An 18,734-nucleotide genomic window follows, 5' to 3' on the forward strand; every position below is an offset into this window, starting at 1 on the left:
ACCTGTAATATCTGGACTGCAAGTAGGTGGAGCACACAGCCTTGGACACGTGACTGGCTGAACCAAAGTCGATGACCTTGACTCTGTACGGTTGTCTGGATGGATCCACCAGCATGATGTTTTCCGGTTTGAGGTCAGCATGGATAAGACCTAGGCTTTTTAGTTTCATCAGGGCTGTGGCAACCTGCTGGAGGACCGGGCGAATGTATTTGAGGGGCAAGGGGCTGAACTTGTTCTGTTTCAGAAAGTCATAGAGGTTCTGCTCCAGCATCTCAAAGACCAAGCACGTGTGGTTCTTGTGCTGGAAGCACTCGTAGGCACGGACGAAGTTGTAGTCGTCGGCGCTCTCTGTGCTCAGGCGGGCCAGGATGCTCACTTCGATCTGACCTTGGCGGGCGTATGACGGGTGGTTCTTCAGGATCTTGATGGCCACAATCTCATTGGTGCCCCGCTTCCAGCACTTGACCACTTGCCCAAACGTCCCTCGGCCCAAGAACTCTAAGACCTCGTAAGTGTTGGTCATGGAGCACAGCACCTCATGCTGGACCAGCTGATAATCCCCCTCGCTGTTGGAGCCACTGTTTTTGGAAGTGGCAGTCGAGGTGGTGGCAGTGGCTACAGTGGCCCCACTCGCATTATTCTGAATCATGGGTGGATGCTCTTCGATGATCTGCACGCTGCTTGTGTTCTCGATCTCCTCACTCTTCCGCTTGAGTCCGCATTTTTGGTAGGTATCAAGAAGGCTCACAGTGCTGCGACGCATGAGGTTGTGCGGTCCGCCGAGGACTGGCCCGGTGACGGAAGTGCTACTTGCTGATGTCACGACGATGTGCCCGGTGCTTCCTGGGAAGATGATGGTCTGCTCGTACGGTAGGCTGGGGTTTGGGATGGGCAGGGAGGCGCTGACGGTCGTGGCGGCTGGCTGGGATGGTGGCGCGTTCTTGCTCTGGCCGTACACTTTGCTGTGGGAGCCGTACCCGGTCATGTCCCAGTTGGAACTCGGCTCTACTTTCAGTTTCTTCACGCTACAGAAGGCACTTGATTGAAGGGTGTGAGGGGAGAAAACTTGCACATGTGAGGCCATACCTGTGAGAAAGAGAAAGGCGAAAAGAAATATCTTAGTCACCCTTACACGAATGAACGCGACAGAGCCACTTCAGTTCTGACCGGCAGCATGGGTCCTAGAGTATACTGTCTTCTCACTTCGAAACAAGGTTGGAAAAGTGAATCTATTCCACCCAGAAGCACCGTCTGGTCACTCAGTCTGTGGGCTCCAGGGGTTCCAGTGTTCCGCCCGCCACCACCAGAAGGGTGGGAGACTTGCAGGGTGAGAATACAGTCAAGACTCAGAAACACAATTAGAATACCAGAACTTAGTTCATTATGTAGTTTTTTTTAATAAATATTGTTTGTGATAGAAACAAATTCTTCCTCAGTTCTCACTGGGTTGCAATCCTATTAAAACTGAAGACTGTATCAGGTGGCCCAGCTAACTGTCACATACTTAGTTGTCTCCCATGGTCGGCTCCTCTCTGTCACAGGCCCTAAGACTGTCAGGCTTACTCATCTGAGGAAACAGCTTCCATACAGGTCCAATCACAGAGCCACTCGTGATCTGCTAGCTTCTGGATGAGCCATAATTACCCCCTGGCATCTTAGGCACCTTAAATAATTCTGTAGGGTTGAATCGACCAGCAGTTGGTCTGATGTTTTCATTTAGATAGTCTGAATCATTTTATCAGCTTTTTTTTGGAGGGGAGGAGTGGGTAGCACAACTCATGGGCTCTATTCACTCAGCGTTCCTGCTAAATTTATCTGTCAATAAATTTATCTAGAAAGTCATACTATTTCATATCAAAACCTCACCCACAATTTAGATAACCTCAGAAATCTGTGAGACCATAACTCTGGAATGGCTGTACAATTTATAATTATGGTGATAGTGGAAACAAACAGAAATTCATAAAAATGAATTAAGGAAAAGTAACAAGGTGATGAGGAAGGATAAGTCCTTACAGGTAAAAGCAGAAACACTGCCCATCTTCTAAGCTGCAGCTGAGAAACATTTCCTATAAAAGCATAAGGAAAGTGGGGTTTCTATCAAGCACCGTTGGTGTTTAGCGATCCCAGTGTTCGTGTCTCTCTGACCCCCTAGCATTACCTAGGGTGGTTATTTAACATTTTCCTTTTCTCCTCGTCACCCACCACCCTAGTCCACCCTCTCTCTCAGCAACAACCCACCTTCCACTTTGTCCAGAAGCCTGAGGCCAGCAGCCTTGCTGTCCATCTTTATTCTCTTCATTTCAAAACACTCCTGAATTTGCATCCATCCTCCATCCTCTCTTCCATCTTTCTGGTCTCAGAGGAAGAGGTGACTCTCTTTTCCAACACTAAAAGTTCCCCCTATTCTCACGATTCAGCCTCTCTCATTTTCTCTTGAATGCTATGCTCCCGCCGCTGTCCACTCTGATGGCTTTCAATTTCTCCCTGTTAATTGGATCCAAGTCCTTAGTAGGTACTTAATAAAGTTTTGCCAAAAGAATCAGTGACAATCCTTCTCTTCTGCCTTCACATGTGCACATGGAAACTCCCAACTTGGAAGGTAAGAGGAGTAACAGCCGTATTCTTCCTTTTTGATACTTTCTTTCTTCTCACTTGTAATCAATGGTTTATGCTCCCTTTTCTTCAAGGCTCACTCCTTAATCCACCTCCCCCCACACATACACACACTACAGGACTCTGTTCTTAAAGGTAAACGACTTCCTAATTGCCTAATCCAATGGCCTTTTTTCAGCCTCTAATCTCTTTGACCTCTTGGCAACTGACCAATCTGATACTGCTGACCACGACTTCCTTCTTGATGCTCTTATCTGTGCTGTGTGAATCTGTAACCTCCCTATCCCGCATCTGACTGCACATTGTGTGCTGGCTGGTTCCTCTTTCTCTTCCTCCTTTAAAACGTGGGCGTCTCCAATGTTTGGACTCTGTTCTCTCTGGATCGAAGCTGTCACCTCTCTGCAGGCGACCCCGACACGTTCATCACAGGCCAAGTGCTCCCTCGTGCCTTCCAGTGACGTATTTCTGCCTCCTCCTACAAAATCAAGGATGATCTTCCAAAGGTGAACTCCTTACCTTTTCCTAAAAATCCAGCCATTTCACCCTCCATGATAATGTCCCCATGGCTGTTCATAAAATATTCTTCTAGTCACTTGGTTCCAAACCTTTGAGGATTCTTCTTTGCCTCCATGGACAAGAAGATTTGGAGTCTCATTTCTCTGTCCTTCAAAATGTCTCTTGTAACCATCTCTTTGTTTCTGTTCTTGCTGCCACTTCCAGAGTTAAAGCATTTATCACTCTCCGGTAGACAAAAGCAAGCACAGACATCTGGTCTACCTGAGCACTCTTTCTTCCTCTAATTTGCCCATATTCAGCCACCAGATTATCTTCCTAGAACATTTCTAAGCATGTCACGTCTCTGTCCAGAAACTTTCAATGATTCCTTAGTGTCTAGAAGATAAATTTGAGGACTCTTAACACCTTCACATTTTGATTTCAACTGCTTTGTTGGCTTCACCTCCAACTATTAACCTTCCTGGACCCTCAATTTTAATTAAGCTGTTCTACTCACTGTTTCTAGAATGTCTCTTACAGTTCCTACTTCCATGCTCTTACACAATTCCCCCATCCGACATGCCTTCACCTCTTCTTTCAGCTTATCCAAAGATAAGACAATTCAGATGCCTCCTCTTCCCAGACAACTCCACCCTATACTGATATTCCCAACTCTCCATTCCTAAGGCACTTACCATGTGCACTGCCCATTTGCCCACAAACTGCATTTCTGCCTTGCAGAATCTCTTGTCTTGAATTGAATTACTTATCTTTTGTGCTATATAACTTTTTATACGTTTAAGTCATGTTTCCATAACCAGGCTATATTCGGAAGGTGCGAGCTACAGGTTATACTTCTTTTTTTCCCCCTAGCATTAAGCCGGGTTTGTTACATATGGGAGGCACTCAGTTGATGGAATAAAGCACTCTAACTGATCAGGCTTCGAGGAGAGCTTAGTTTTCTAGCTATAGAGCAATTACCAGTCACAAGTACCTACGGAACCTGGCCTCACTCTGGAGAATAAAGAAAAACCTGCCAATACTTTTCCACCCAAACTAAGGCAGAGTCCAGGCAGCTCCTGTCCTGGGGTCAGCAGTCATGTTCTGTCTATACTTCATCCTGGATGTGCTCTCACTTCCCAGGGGCAACCTCAACCTGTCTAACACCCAACACCTGCTCTGAACCCTACCTTGACCCTGATCCCAGAGATCTGACAGAAGCTTCCTTTCTTGTTTGGTTCCTGAACTCCAATATCTACTTGTGTAATATGACTATACTTCTGTAGACAGCCTTCTGCCTGACAAGACTATTTTGGCTTGCCCATTCAGAATTCACACTTTACCTGTTTCTTCCTACGGTACTTTTTGTTCAAGTCAATCTTGCCTTAATTCTATAATAACACAGAAAATAGCTTTTCTATATTTATCAGTATTAAATAACCACATTGTTCTAGATATTTTATACAATATAGAAATGACCAATCCTTCAGCTTTTTGTAACGTATCCACTGAAGAGGCAAAGCAATAAGCATTTCCTTTATTCTTTGGTATCGAGCTTGCCCCTTACTGCTCCATCCTCAGTGCTTTGTGGCAGGAGGACGGGGAGGGGGGCAGAGAGGGGTCAGAGGTGGCAGAAGAAATATGCTGATGTTACATAAAAGAGATGTAGCTCTATTCTCTGTTTTCACTGTTTCAGAAAAATCTTGGTGGAAAGGCCAGGGTGTAGCAGTGGAATTTTACAGAGGGGAAGAGAATGGCTTATGACTTATTTGCTACTGGGATGACAGCCAAGGGTCATAAAACTGTGGAAACTGTCACTGGGTACCTCTCGTGACAGATTCGCGGGATCAGAGAGGAGACCTGCATGGCTAGGGACACCCTTTGCCGCACCGCCTGCTGCAGACTCTGGCCTGGCCTGGTGTGGCCACTGCTGCTCCTTTATAAGGTCAGCAGCCACTATTCTAAGAACTAGATTAGCAATTCCCGATACAGCCTTATTTCCCCCTCCAGCTTGACTGAGATATAACACATATAAAATCGTGGCAGTTCAACGTGTACAACGTGATGGTTTGATATGAATATATGGTGCAAAACGATGATCATAATAAGGTTAGTTACCACCTCCATCACCTAATTACCTTTTGTGTGTGTGTGTGGTGAAAACATTTAAGATCTACTCTCTTAGCAGCTTTCAAGTACACAATACCCCGTTGTTGACTACAGTCACAGGCTGTACGTTACATCCCAGAACTTATTTATCTTAGAGCTGGAAGTTTGCCATTACAGTCTTATTACCTTTATTCTGTAGCAGAGGCCATTTTGCTCTGCGAAGCAAACTGCTCAAAGAAAATATAGGTCAAGAAAGTCTTCAATAATAATAATAATAGCAATTATTGTTATTACTACTACTACTGTTACTTATTTTTAAATCTCTAAACTATCTTATAAGTGATAAACCGTTGCTGATAGTTGCGTAGCTTAGTCTTAAAACAATCCTACAGGAATAACCAAACTTATTGCCAAACATTTCTCCTTGAGAGTATTTTTCTGGAACAAGTCCTCCTGATTCGTGGAGATCCCAGTGAGCCCAGCCCACACCCTTTGCATTCTATTTATTCAGATCCCCAAGGCTGGGGCCGAGGAAGGCAAGGACCTTTATGTTTTCCACTCTAGAGAGAGCTGTCTCCTCTCACTTCTTTCTGTGTTGACCTTTGTGCTCTTCAAGGCCTGCTGCCCTCCTCATCTGTCAATTTTCTTCTCAGAAAAGGCAGGGGGTTTAATGGGCATTTTCAGTTTGATCCTATGGAACCATTTCAATCCCTTTTTAAGTCATCTCTGCCCTTCCTATTTGGTCTTGGAAGAGAAAGTGAATTTTTCTCCACCTTCCTTGGGAGACTGGGAGGCTATTACCATATGGGTGTGAGGGCGGGTTTTGAGCCCATGGGGAGTGAGGCACCAGGGAAATCACTGTAGGATAAATCTGCAAAACTCACACCTGCTCCCTAGAGGGGGCCACGAGACCCAGACCATTCCACAAAAGCCCGAGTAGCCTCCCAAAATAACTCCTGACATGACTGCCGCATTGTCACTCATGTGAAAGCACAGTGACTCACCACAATTTAGAACTAAACTTTCTAAAAGGCACATCACTGTTACCATCTGTCTCATAAGAAGGTCAAAATTATAAACACTGTGTATTAGATATTCATCAGGGCCTTGAATGTTTTTTAATGTTACTGATACAAGTTTATGCAGATGTTATAAAAGTGACCAGGAAAAAGCATTTAAAAACTAATTTATTAAAATTTAGGTCAACTTGTACTACACAACTGTATGTAATATGTCCTTCCTTGCATATGGCAAATGAAATACAGCTCCTATAAAATGGGCACTAAAATACATCCTATAGTTGGCAGAATTAAACTCCATTATTTGTAAGAAGTCATTTCTTATTACCACAAAGATGAAAGACTGCTTCTTTCATGCCCCAAACAAATCCAGGTCCCAGCTACCTAGGGTGCATTTCTGACACTGCTAAAGGCAGTGAAAGCACTGGGCCCTCTTTTAGTCATTTTATTCACATGCTCATTTTGCATTTTTAAAAAGATATGCATGAAAGTCTGCATTTCAAAATACTATTTTTAAAACATTTGCCTTCTACTCTTTATTAGAGATGCCATTTATGTCCACAAAATGCTATCACACTTGAATTCAAACCCTATTACTCAGGAGTCTCATGATTCTCCAGATATTAAAATCTTGAGCACCCAGTAAGTACCAGGCTCTGGGCAGGATGTTTTACGAACAGGGTAAACGTACATCTGACTTTGGGACAATCCGGAATCACCCTTGTTATTCCAAACGAATTAGTAAGAGCACCCTGCCCACTTTCATTCTTACGAGGGTCCTAGTTTGAAAACTAGGAAGTCAAGTGATGGGTTAAGGCTCCTATAATTAAGTGGAAAAACCAGACCTTGACCCCAGAAGTTCAAATCTGGGTAATTCTATGTGCCACTTTGTCTTAATAGTTTAAAGAGAAATTTATTTTTCTAGGGTTAAGAATAATATTTTCCACCTTAAAAAAAAGGATAGTTAAAAATCTTCCTGATCTTCCTGAGCTCTTAAGTCACAAGAATTTTTAAAAGGTCATTTGTTAAAGGATTGGCTCATTTAGTTCATTTTTTTCCACGTATTTGCCTAGTTTCTTCATAATTTTATATTTCACAATTAGATGAACTGAAAAGTTGCTTCACATCTGAGTACATTTCCTTTCCATTTCACCACCCCAAAATTATCTACTGGAAGATCAGACTCTGCCGAAACTACAGGAATGAGTGAGGGTTCAACTATGATTAAAAAAATAATTAAGCTGAATTCAATTTCACTGTACCCTATCAAAGCTCGAGAGAAGGAACTATAAGGGAAACAGTGGCACCATTTTTATCAGTATGTAAAGTTTAATTTTGGTGTTGCAGATCACCACTCAGAATCCAGTTATATTATTAAAGAGAACAGAATTATGAACACCTTAGTTTGGGAATTCCCTGGCAGTCCAGTGGTTAGGGCTCCATGCTTCCATTACTGTGGGCATGGCTTCCATCCCTGGCCGGGGAACTAAGATCCTGGCAAGCTGCATGGTATGACCAAAAAAAAAAAAAGGAACACCTTAGTTTAGGCGGTGCCAACTTCCCCACTTCCTATAGTCCTTTGGCCACACACTTCTACCAAATAGTAAGTATTTGATAGAAGCTACAGATCTTTCTTTTTTTTGTAATCCAGAACTCAAAGGACGGATTAATTCCCATACTCAGCTGACTGCTGTATCTCTCTTACATATCACATTATGCACATAAGGTATAATAAAATTATAGAATATTTCAAAAAATATATGAATGTTAGAAATACGCATCTGAATGGACATTAAGAACGCCTAAAAAGGGTTAATCTGTATAATCATTGATTACCATAATTTGATGCCTCAGGGGGTTGAAAATAGAAAAAATTTCTTCATTGATATATGTAACAATATTCATAAAATTTTAATGACAGTAATCCTGCTTGTCAAGTTTATACTTCACAAGGAGTACAAAGATAATTTCAGTTTAGCCCATTTCTAAATACTACATTTCCAAAACAGTGTATACTAAATGTCTATGGGGCTTGTATATCATTTTCCATCAAAGTCTATTTTATCTGCTAGTTGTGTAATGTTAAATGTGTAGTATATTCCACCAGAGCACAGTTTAGGATCAACCACGAGCTCTACAGAATTCTTTATCAATAATGACAATCACAATACTACTGATTCCATTAAGGGCGCTCTATATAAAAAGACTGGAGTTGGGGACAAAAGGAAGCACAAGACATCTAAGACATCGGCACTGCGCTAAAGGAGCTTAAAATCTCATGGGGGTGCCAAGTTCAGTGCAGAGTAAAAAGGACAACTGGCAATTCTGGGCAACGTAAGCAACTTGCCAAAGTAAATGCAACAGGAGTTCAGAGGCAGGAATCACTATGGGCTGTGGTTAGGCAAGGGTTTACAGGGGAGGTAAGACTTGAGCTGCGACTAAAAAGATGTTATATCTTTTGAAGGGCATAAGGACAGTGTTCCAGCTCCTGCTCACTGGGTGTTGGGGGCTTGCAGCCAGCACTGTGGTCTCTGCCCTCAGGAAGCTGAAGCTTTGTTTGGAGACAACAACTTAGGAGCATTTAATACATTAACAAATGCTCACCCCCAACGTAACTACCAGTCTACACTGTGTGCACCAACAGCCTACTTATCCAGAATTGTCCTCTTCTGATAATTTCAATCTTCTAGAAGTAATTTTTAAATCCTGAAAAGGCTGGTGTGAAGCCCTACCACTAAAGCCACTCACTTTATACTGACTGTCATCTAACACTCGATTAACAAGTCGTAGAGGGACTGTCGTTACTGGGTTTGCTCTCTGTGTCAGACTCCAGGTGCGCACACCCCACAACCGTAAGGTCAGGTGCATTTCCCATTTTACAGATGGGTAAGTGGAGTGCAGGGAGATGACACAGTTTGTCCAAGCTCACTTTGCTACTACCAGCAGGGCTGGGATTTGAACTAAGGTCTGCCTGACTACCAAATCTGTGCTGTTAACCCTTCTTCTTCATGCTTTAGGGTCTCGGAGTTAAAGCACCAAATAAGGAGACAGGTACCGTAACAGCCAAGGCAAAATGAAAGTTGGTGTGTGAGAGGAGACTGATCTAAAGTATGGGGCACACCGACTGCACGCCACCTGGTAAAACAATGGACCCCACGACAGCACTCCCAAGTCACCTGCATTTCTCTATCCTCTGGTTATGATGACATTTGGGAAATACAACCCCTCAAAACTGTTCAAATAAAATAAATTTACCTCCTGAAAGAGGTAAACTTCACTCCTCTGATGTACAGTGGCACAGTGGACAGAGCACCGGTCTTGGGTGAGCTGACCTGGGCTGTCCTAGCAGTCCAGGGGGGAGGTAATGAGGACCTGGACTAAGGAACTGCCTGAGAAAACAGAAAGGAAGCAGCAGAAACATAAGACTGTGCAGAGAAAAGAGGCAAGACGCACTGACAGACGGGACGCAAGGGCAAAGGCGAGGGAGCAATCGAATACGTCTGGGGGCCTGAAAGGAGCGGGGTTCCACAGACGGTGACATGGAAGATGGGAGGTGGTCTTAAAGCGTTGTTTCTCTTGGGAGATGGGATAATGGAATGGGTTTTGAACAAGATGAATTACAAGCACTGACAAGAGATCCAAGTTGAAACCTTCACTGTTCAGCTATTCATACTGAAACTCTGAGGCAGGGAAGTGCTTAATTTACCAAAGTTACAGTGTCAGGAGCCGCTGGTCATTGACAATCAAGCATCTAGTTCCCATTTGCTGAGTTGAATCCTCAATGAAGATAAACCACTTGGAAAAGACAATGGAAATCAATAAGATGGGCTAAGCTTGCACAGGATGAATTGGAGCGGGGAGAGGGCAAGGTGACCCTGAACCAGTCCATGCATAAGACCAAGGACAAACGGGTGGAGTCAAAAATATGGCTAAACAAAGATCAGTAGGACAGAGTGACAAAAATATGGAAAGGGAAAAAGACTGAAATCAAAGGATCACATCCCAAAGAGACTGGGAAAGGAACGGTGTTGCTCAAGATGAGAGCCGAGTGAGCTGGAAGAGCTCGATTTTTTAAAAATTAATTAATTTATTTATTAACTTATTAACATTTATTTTTGGCTGCGTTGGGTCTTCGTTGTTGCACGCATGCTTTCCCTAGTCATGGCGAGCGGGGGCTACTCTTCGTTGTGCTGCACGGGCTTCTCATTGCGGTGGCTTCTCTTGTTGCGGAGCACGGGCTCTAGGCGCGCGGGCTTCAGTAGTTGTGGTACGCGGGCTCAGTAGTTGTGGCGCATGGGCTTAGCTGCTCTGCAGCATGTGGGATCTTCCTGGACCAGGGCTCAAACCCGTGTCCCCTGCACTGGCAGGCGGATTCTTAACCACTGCGCCACCAGGGAAGTCCCAAGGAAGAGCTCGATTTTGGAGAGATTTTATTGTAGGCATTAGTAACAACAGAGAGGAGATGATGTTCTATATGTACCAATAGAAAAACCAGGATGGGAGAATGGGCGAGGGGTCGTTGACCTGAGGGCTGTCAGCAACACCTAGATGAAAATGGAATCCATGTGGGTAAAGCTGTTTCCCAGGAGAAATGGTGTAGAAAGTAGAGCAGATGGCAAATAAAGTAATCCTTGGGGGCACAGACATTGTCAAACAGTATGAGGAGGACAGTATGAGTCACAGTGAAGAAATCAAGGATAAAACGATGAAAAAAAAAACCCCACAAAAACAATTAAGGGATTGATCCAGGAGAATGAAAACAGAGAAAGTGCTACTGGGCCTGGCTAGGAATAAGCCACCAGCCCTCTTTTCCCACAGGGTCAGGAGGAGAGGAAGAAGGGGCACTCCCCTGGGAAGAGAACCAAGTGCACCATGTTATGCCCCCTGCTTTCCCAAGAAATATGATTCTCTTAAGGACTTTCAAAATCTTTTACGTCATCTTCCTTGAATCTGCAAATTCTACCATAAGCTGTGTTTCTCCAATTGAGAAAACATCCTTTTCCTACCATTTGCAAATTCTCCACATACCTATCTACCTACTGGCTCATTATTTGTCCAAATCAGCCCTTATCCATGTTCAGACTTACTTTCTCTTTCTGAAAGTCACTAACTTCACCTATAACAGAGTCAAACCTCTCTCAAATTCCCCTTCCTGTGACTCTTGCCTCATTGCCTGGGACTAAGCCATAAATCACTATGGATGTGCCAGCCTTTCACTGCAGTGGGTAAGTACATGTAGCCTATAAATTGATTATCTAGAGGCCATGTTACCAAGTGTTCATAAGCAATCTGAAAATTACCAATCCAAGATAATTCTGGTGAAAAAAAGAAAGATACCGAAAAAACAAACATGCTTTTCAGTTTCTTTCTCCAGGAAACTGGAGAATCAATGAAAGGAAAACAACTGTATAAAAAAAAAAAAACCTCAAAAACTCTGTTTTCAAGCAATAATTGCATTAATTAAGAACATTAATTATTTAAAAAAAAAATACTTCTCAACATAGGTGTATGTACTTGCTAGGATGGCCATAACACAGCACCACAGATTGGGGGGCTTAAACAACAGAAATGCGTTGTCTTGCAGTTCTGGAGGCTGGAAGTCCAAAATCAGGGTGTTGGCAGGATTGGTTCCTTCTGAGGACCCTGAGGGAAGGATCTGCTCCAGGCCTCTCCATGGTTTACAGGGGGCTGTCTTCCCTTTGTGCATGTCTCTAGGTTCACATTTCCCCCTTTTAAGGACACCAATCATATAGGATTAGGGCCCACCCTAATAATCTGTAACTTGACTACCTCTGTAAAGACCCTTCCTCAAATAAGGTCACATTCTGAGATAATGGAGTTAAGAGTTAAACATGTGTTTTTACAGGCGAGGTGGTTAGGGAGACAATTCAACCCTTAACGGAAGGTTTAAGGAGACCAAATGCATTTTACTAACGCATAACTTTCTCAGGATATATTGTCATATTTTAAAAGAACTCTCTCTGTTTTTCCCTCCTTGGAGATAAAACATTCCATGTTGTAATTTCCCTATATCTTGCCTCAATGGACCCAGGAGGGGATTTCAATTAGTCAAATATTATACAAGCAAAAGCAAAGTGATTATTTCAAATTAAATTCTGCATAAGTTTATGTTACTTATGCAGTGCTTCCGGAAAAGGCCATGCAGGAATGTCTCTGCAATGTATATCGAGGAATAATTGTAGTCATTCTGGTATAAAAGAGAATTGAAAGTCACATATTAATAACACCAAAATGGGAAAGTAAACTAAGTTTCTAGCTCAGATTCTGAGTGCTCCAAACATTTCTGAAGGAGACATGAGTACACTCAAGAGGCAAATCAGTTGAGGGCTGGGCGAGGATGAGGAACTTTCCTTCTTCAGGGCCACTCTCGCCTTAACAGAGCCTTGGATCGGTCTTTTCTCAGACACACTCTACTTCCCTTCTGCTACCCATGTTGTCCTTTTAGTCCAAAGGTGGTAGAGGCTTACATTTTTCAACTTTGCATCTTCTTTCCAACTGAGGATCTCAAGAAGATAACATTTAAACACACCTGGTGGGATGAAAAAGGTAACACACCCACAAACCGTAAAAACAAAATCAGCTATACTTCTGGGTTTAACCCAGAATTTCATTTAAATACACATTTTTCAAAGATCTAGCAGGCTGCTCACATTGTCCCTGAAATGTTCTAAATGAGGCAGTTAAAGTCTCAGCAGCATTAATTTGCAGGTGTTTGAGTCACAACAAATCTTTACAAAAGCACTGTGTCCCCGGATCTTTCAGCCACTTGCTATCACTGGCAGACCAATCCCCGTCCATTCAATATTGTTTCCAAAGCATACTGACTACCTCAAGAAAGCAGTGAGCTGGAGCGGGGGCAGGTACTGAGGGGTTAGCTACGTGTCTGGCGATGCTAGGGTAAGCCTCAGATTGAATTTTTCTACCCTTCAGAAATGGTTTATAAGGTCCAAATCAAGACTAAAAATCTGGTAGGCTTGTTTTCTCTTTTAGGCAAAAAAGAAGTAGTTATTCTTAAATTTCTCTTACCAAATTACGTGTTTTATTTAACCTTACCCATCCCATGCCCAGCCCACAACTAATTTGTCTTGTGAATTTAATTAGCTTCTCCTTCAGCAATGTTTGGCGCACTCAGAATCGGAACTGAAAACCTACTTTACTCTTTTCCATTTTGTTGTTCTTATTACCGTGCCACTGTCAACTTTCTTTTACACCAACAAATTATGTAAATCTATTACTCTGTTACTCTGGGTAAATTCTATTAAGAAGTGACCCCTCAAGAGGTATGCTGGAGTCCTAACCCCTAGTACCTGTGAATGTGACTTTATTTGGAAATAGAACCTTTGTGTCATCAAGTTAAGATGAGGCCGTAGTGTGAGTTCTAATCCAGTATGACTGGCATCCTTATAAGAAAAGGAGAAAGGACACAGACACACAGAGAGAATGCCTCATCAGGACAGAGGCAGAGCCTGGAGTGATGTAGCTGCAAAAGCCAAGGAATGCTGAGGATGGCTGGGGGTCACCAGAAGCTAGGAAGAGGCGAGGAAGGGCTCTGCCTTGAGTCTCAGCCGGAGCATGGCCCTGCTGACACTTTGGTTTCAGACTTACAGGCTCCAGAACTGAGAGAATAAATATCTGTTGTTTTAGGTCACCCGGTTTGTGGTGCTTTATTATAGTAGCCCTAGGAAACTATACTCTCTGTGATGTAATTCAGGATATATTTCATTGAAAAAACATGTTTGTACTCAAGCTACGATAAAGTATAACAATTGCAGAGTCACACTGGCCGAACAGCAGTCTGCCCTGACAGCCTGTCTTCGCAGCCTCTCACTTGAAAGACAGGAGAATCATCCTCAGCCTTACACGCCCCCATCTGAGTTCCGAGTCCCGGAAGGGGGTTGCTAAACACCTCTTCTCTTTATGCAAGTATATTTGTTCTTCGTGATCAACATGTGACTTCTCTGGAAGGCACAGAAAAGTTCAGTCTGTTCTCACCGGCTACGGTAACAGTTAAGGAGTCCCGGCCAGCACTTCCTTGGACCTGCCCTCCCTAAACCTCAGCTTCTTGCTGTTGTACAGACAAACCAGGACAAGAGGCCACCATCTGCGTCCTGCTCTCAGTGCAACACCTGTCGCTGCCTCTTGTACTCATGTTTATGTATTTCTTTGAACATTTCTCTCGTGGGCTGCTACCTACCTGCAAAGAAAACTTTGTGAAGATGTCATACAGACCCAGGGATGCCCATGAGGCCAAGTGCACAGAGCTCTTTTTCCTGGGTTCTCTTCAGAGACAGAATTCTTTCATTCCTCCTCTTAAAAGCACAGTAATATAATCCTTCCTACTTGATTTAAATGGTGACTGCCGTTTACAACAGTAACTCTACGTTACAGCTCCTTTGCTCCTCGGAGAATTTTTTCATTACTCTCAGTTGCCTTTAACTGACGTCTGATGAAACTCAACTAGCGATCAGTTTGGGAAAAGGTAGAGGAAGCGCCGCCCGATGGTGTAAAGGGAGGAAAGGGGGCGGAAAGACATAAAGAAAAGCCGGAGGGATGGGGGAAAAGCAGGCCGGGATGCTGGGAGGGAGTAAGGTTGGGGAGGAGGAAAAGGAAAAAGAAATACAAGATGGGAAGAAAGGGAGAACACAGAACGCAAGTGAAATGGTATTGTGAGCACAAGCAGAATAATGAAGGAATACTGTGATGTGTTTTGTAAACTATGAAGCACAAGAAAAATGCTACATGGTATTATTCACAATATTTAGGCATGTATTTGTGTGTGGATGTTGCAGATATAAAAACAAGCTGGCACAGGGATCCCTTGGCAAGACAACCAATAGCCCGTTCTAAGCCGCACAAATTAAAGCGGGCTCTTTGGGCCGCTGCGAGGACATTTTTATGCTGTGAGTCACTGTCATCAAACCAGTCCTGGTGTTGCTGTGACCCAGCAACCCCACAGTGCTGGCCACTGGCACACGGCCTGAGGGGAGGTGCCCACTCTGATGATACGGGGTCTTGCTTCCCTCCCCCGGAGCACAGCGAAGGGGTCAGAAAGTTCTCACGTGTCCTGCTCTGGGGCACAGAGGATGGCAGCTGGTGACATAGCTGGTCCCAACTTAACAGTGGTTTGTGTTCCAGGGGCTCAATTCAGATCGTTTCTGAGTTCCCAGCCACTGTGTCAGATGTGGGCTCTGCCCCTTGCCGGCTGCAAGTCTCAGCAAGTGATGCAGCCTCGGCACCCCAGTTTCCTCCTCTCTGAGATGGAGACAGTATCTCATAGGGTCCTGGTGTGAAGGGAATGAGTCAGTGTCTATCATGCACTTAGAGCAGTGCCTGGTCCAGAGTGAGCTCTACGTAAGTGTCCGGTGACAGAGGAGGAGGGGGAGGTCAGCTGGCTCGCCGAGGCCCATCTAACAAGCAGCACGGCCAACACGCCGGCTGCTTGAGATGAACCAAATTCACAGGGTACCAGGGGTCCCCTCAGCACCACGCCTGGCCGGACGAGGGCCTCGGTACCCTATTTCTGAATGACCGGACAAGGAAAGACAGAAAAGACAATGAAATGGGACAAGAGCTCATTTGTCACTTATCTCAAATGCTGTTCCTGGAGGGAAGGCAGGTTTGGACAGGAGGAAGCAACTTCCAACGATTCTGAAGAGGACACCGGGGAAACTTGGAGGGATTCAGAAGATTCAGATACAGACTCTATCTTTTACCTACTTTACCTTAAAAACGTATGTCCTCCTTTTCTGTGTAACATTTTAATCAAAAGCACTACTCCTGCACACTACTATATACAAAATGGATAAACAAGGACCTACTGTATAGCACAGGGGACTATATTCAATATCTTGTAATAACCTACAATGGAAAAGAATCTGAAAAATACATAAATATATATACATATTTATGTATAATCACTCTGCTGTACACCTGAAACACTGTAAACCAACTATACTTCAATTTTAAAAAACTAAAAAATGGGGCTTCCCTGGTGGCGCAGTGGTTGAGAATCTGCCTGCCAATGCAGGGCACACGGGTTCGAGCCCTGGTCTGGGAAGATCCCACATGCCGCGGAGCAACTGGGCCCATGAGCCACAACTACTGAGTCTGCGCGTCTGGAGCCTGTGCTCCGCAACAAGAGAGGCCACAATAGTGAGAGGCCGGCGCACCGCGATGAAGAGTGGCCCCCGCTCGCCGCAACTAGAGAAAGCCCTCGCACAGAAACGAAGACCCAACACAGCCAAAAATAAATTAAAAAAAAAAAAAAAAAAAACTAAAAAAACAAAACAAACACTACTCCTGGTCATAAACGGGACCCAGTTTCTATGCACAGTGTACACATTGCACATTTGCATCTACTGTATAAACTATGACCTAAGCATTTCTGATCGACAATCAGTAAAAAAAACTGAAGATTCCTAACACATGTGATAATTATTTTTAATAAATTATATATGTTCTACTTTACTCTTATGTTTATTAAAAACACAAAAATAGAGAATTTAAAAGGATGAGATAAAATATACATATTCTAATATTTTCTTCTACATCCCAATAAATTGTTCTGAGCCCTGCACTTTGAAAATCCCTGTTATAACTCGAGTAGCTAAAGCCAAGTAACTTGGAATTAGTCTTGGCCATATGGTTAAACTTGGCCAATAAAAAGGGAGTGACAAGCGTCGTTTCTGGGCAGCCGGTGTGCAATTTGCCTACTTGGTCCCACTTCTCCTTGCACACGTAACCAGTGATGATCCCGGGGTGGGTGGAAGGATGGAACGAGGGTTAGAAGGAGCGGATACCCCAGCTGACTCAAGGGGAACAGGCAGCAAGATGGTGGAACAAACCTTTGTTATTTTAAGTCCCTGAGATGTGGGGGGGTATCTGCTGCCGCAGTATAACTTAGCCCATCCTAACGAGCCCTGTAACCTTCCTTAATGCTCCTATCCCTAATCAGCCTGAATTAATGAGGCTGATTGTAATTACCTTTTGATGCTCGGCATCCTCACCCACCAAAATCAGAGCACTCATTTTTAGAGACAACTTTAAAAATTCTAAATAGTTCAGTCCCTAGCTTCCATATTTTAGCATCACTTCTGGGCTTTGTGAAAATGCTTCCTGAGATCAGTGGGTCAAATGATGGAACAGCTCTGACCCTCACAGCTATTAGTGACTTCAGGTGTGCACGCATTAATCCCCACCCAATAACTTTCCTGAACAAGTGGAAGGTATAGGATCACCCATCACAAATGCTTCTCGTTTGGTTTGGAAACTTTGAGGCAAATGACTTTCCAGTGACAAAAATGGGAGGCTGCTCTCCAAACCCAAATAGGAGTTTGGCACTACAGAATTTAGGCTTACGTGCCCTCGTGGGAGAACCAGCTGATGCTCTGTGCTGCTGTGTTCTCTGGGAAAAATGGACTTTTCACACCCTGCCCCCAGTTGCATGATGCAATGGTTATGTTCTTGGTAAAGAATAGTCAAGTTCTGACGTCACAATAACCATGGGTATTAGTCACGGGAAGCTCACAAGCCTGGCAAGGCAGTCTGTACCCTCTTTATCACTGAAGTCAGCAATGGGTTTAAAAATAGCATTTCTCACACACCCAGGGTACCACTGATTCATTAATGGCAGAACAAACACTATTCTGGACTCCTTACTTATACGGGAGTTTGGATCGAGATGCCTAGAATTGAGGCACAGCATCTGTCATTCCCCTAGGAGGGGTGTTACGCTGTACTGTCTTATAAACAGAGATCTGCAGATCCTAAAAGAAGGAATCCTCAAAAATTACAAACCAAGATTTAAGATGCCATCTTATTTGTGACCCAAAAATGATGAACCTAAAATATAAATAACCAGAATATCTATAAATTTGGGAACTATAATGTGCCGAACATACCAAAATAAAGAGGGCTGATGTTACAATGATAAGTGACAGATGTCTCAGCGAAGTCTATAAAAAAAGAGTCTGAGATTTTTCATTGTTTAGCGGGGAAAGAAGGTATTTGAACCTAGATGCCGGATACAGGTTCTTTAGAGAGAAATATCCCTGAAGCAGAGAATGTTTTCATAATTTATAGGTATCCATAAAAGCACATAATGCCTTCTGTTCAAATTCTGTGCTTAGTAAAGCAATCGCTGATTTGTAACAGGGACCCCAGGAAGCACCTTCTGACTAAGGAGGAAATGCCCTTGTATATGCATGTCTAGGGTTATCTTTCTTTAAATAATTCAGATTAATCATCTTCCGTAACAGCGGTCCCAACCTTTTTGGCACCAGGGTCTGGTTTCGTGGAATACAATTCTTCCACGGATGGGGGTGGGGCGGTGGGGGAGGGGCAGGAGATGGTTTCAGGATGATTCAAGCACCTTACATCTATTGTGCACTTTACTTTTATTATTATTACATTGTAATATATAATGAAATAAGTATGCAGCTCACCATAATGCTGACAGGAGGCGGAGCTCAGGCG

At 43.6% G+C, this 18,734-nt stretch overlaps 1 protein-coding gene across 8 annotated transcripts in view; it reads right to left on the reverse strand.

Moving 5' to 3' along the window:
• The window catches only part of HIPK2 (homeodomain interacting protein kinase 2), a 186,840-nt gene that overhangs the window by 120,601 nt on the left and 47,505 nt on the right, over window positions 1–18,734 (reverse strand). For 3 of the 8 annotated variants that reach the window (XM_082400267.1, XM_082400263.1, XM_082400262.1), the window contains exons 1-2: window positions 2,242–18,550; window positions 3–1,086 (exon numbers count right to left, since the gene is read on the reverse strand). In XM_082400267.1, coding sequence (XP_082256393.1) covers window positions 3–1,086; window positions 2,242–2,326 — 1,169 coding nt within the window. In that variant the 5' untranslated portion in view covers window positions 2,327–18,550. Of the gene's footprint in view, window positions 1–2; window positions 1,087–2,241; window positions 18,551–18,734 lie in introns of those variants that run through there. The other 5 variants (XM_082400269.1, XM_082400265.1, XM_082400268.1 and 2 more) reach the window with 3 other exon arrangements.

This window comes from Balaenoptera borealis (assembly GCF_965194805.1).
Source record: "Balaenoptera borealis genome assembly, chromosome: 7".
Classification (NCBI taxonomy): domain Eukaryota; kingdom Metazoa; phylum Chordata; class Mammalia; order Artiodactyla; family Balaenopteridae; genus Balaenoptera; species Balaenoptera borealis.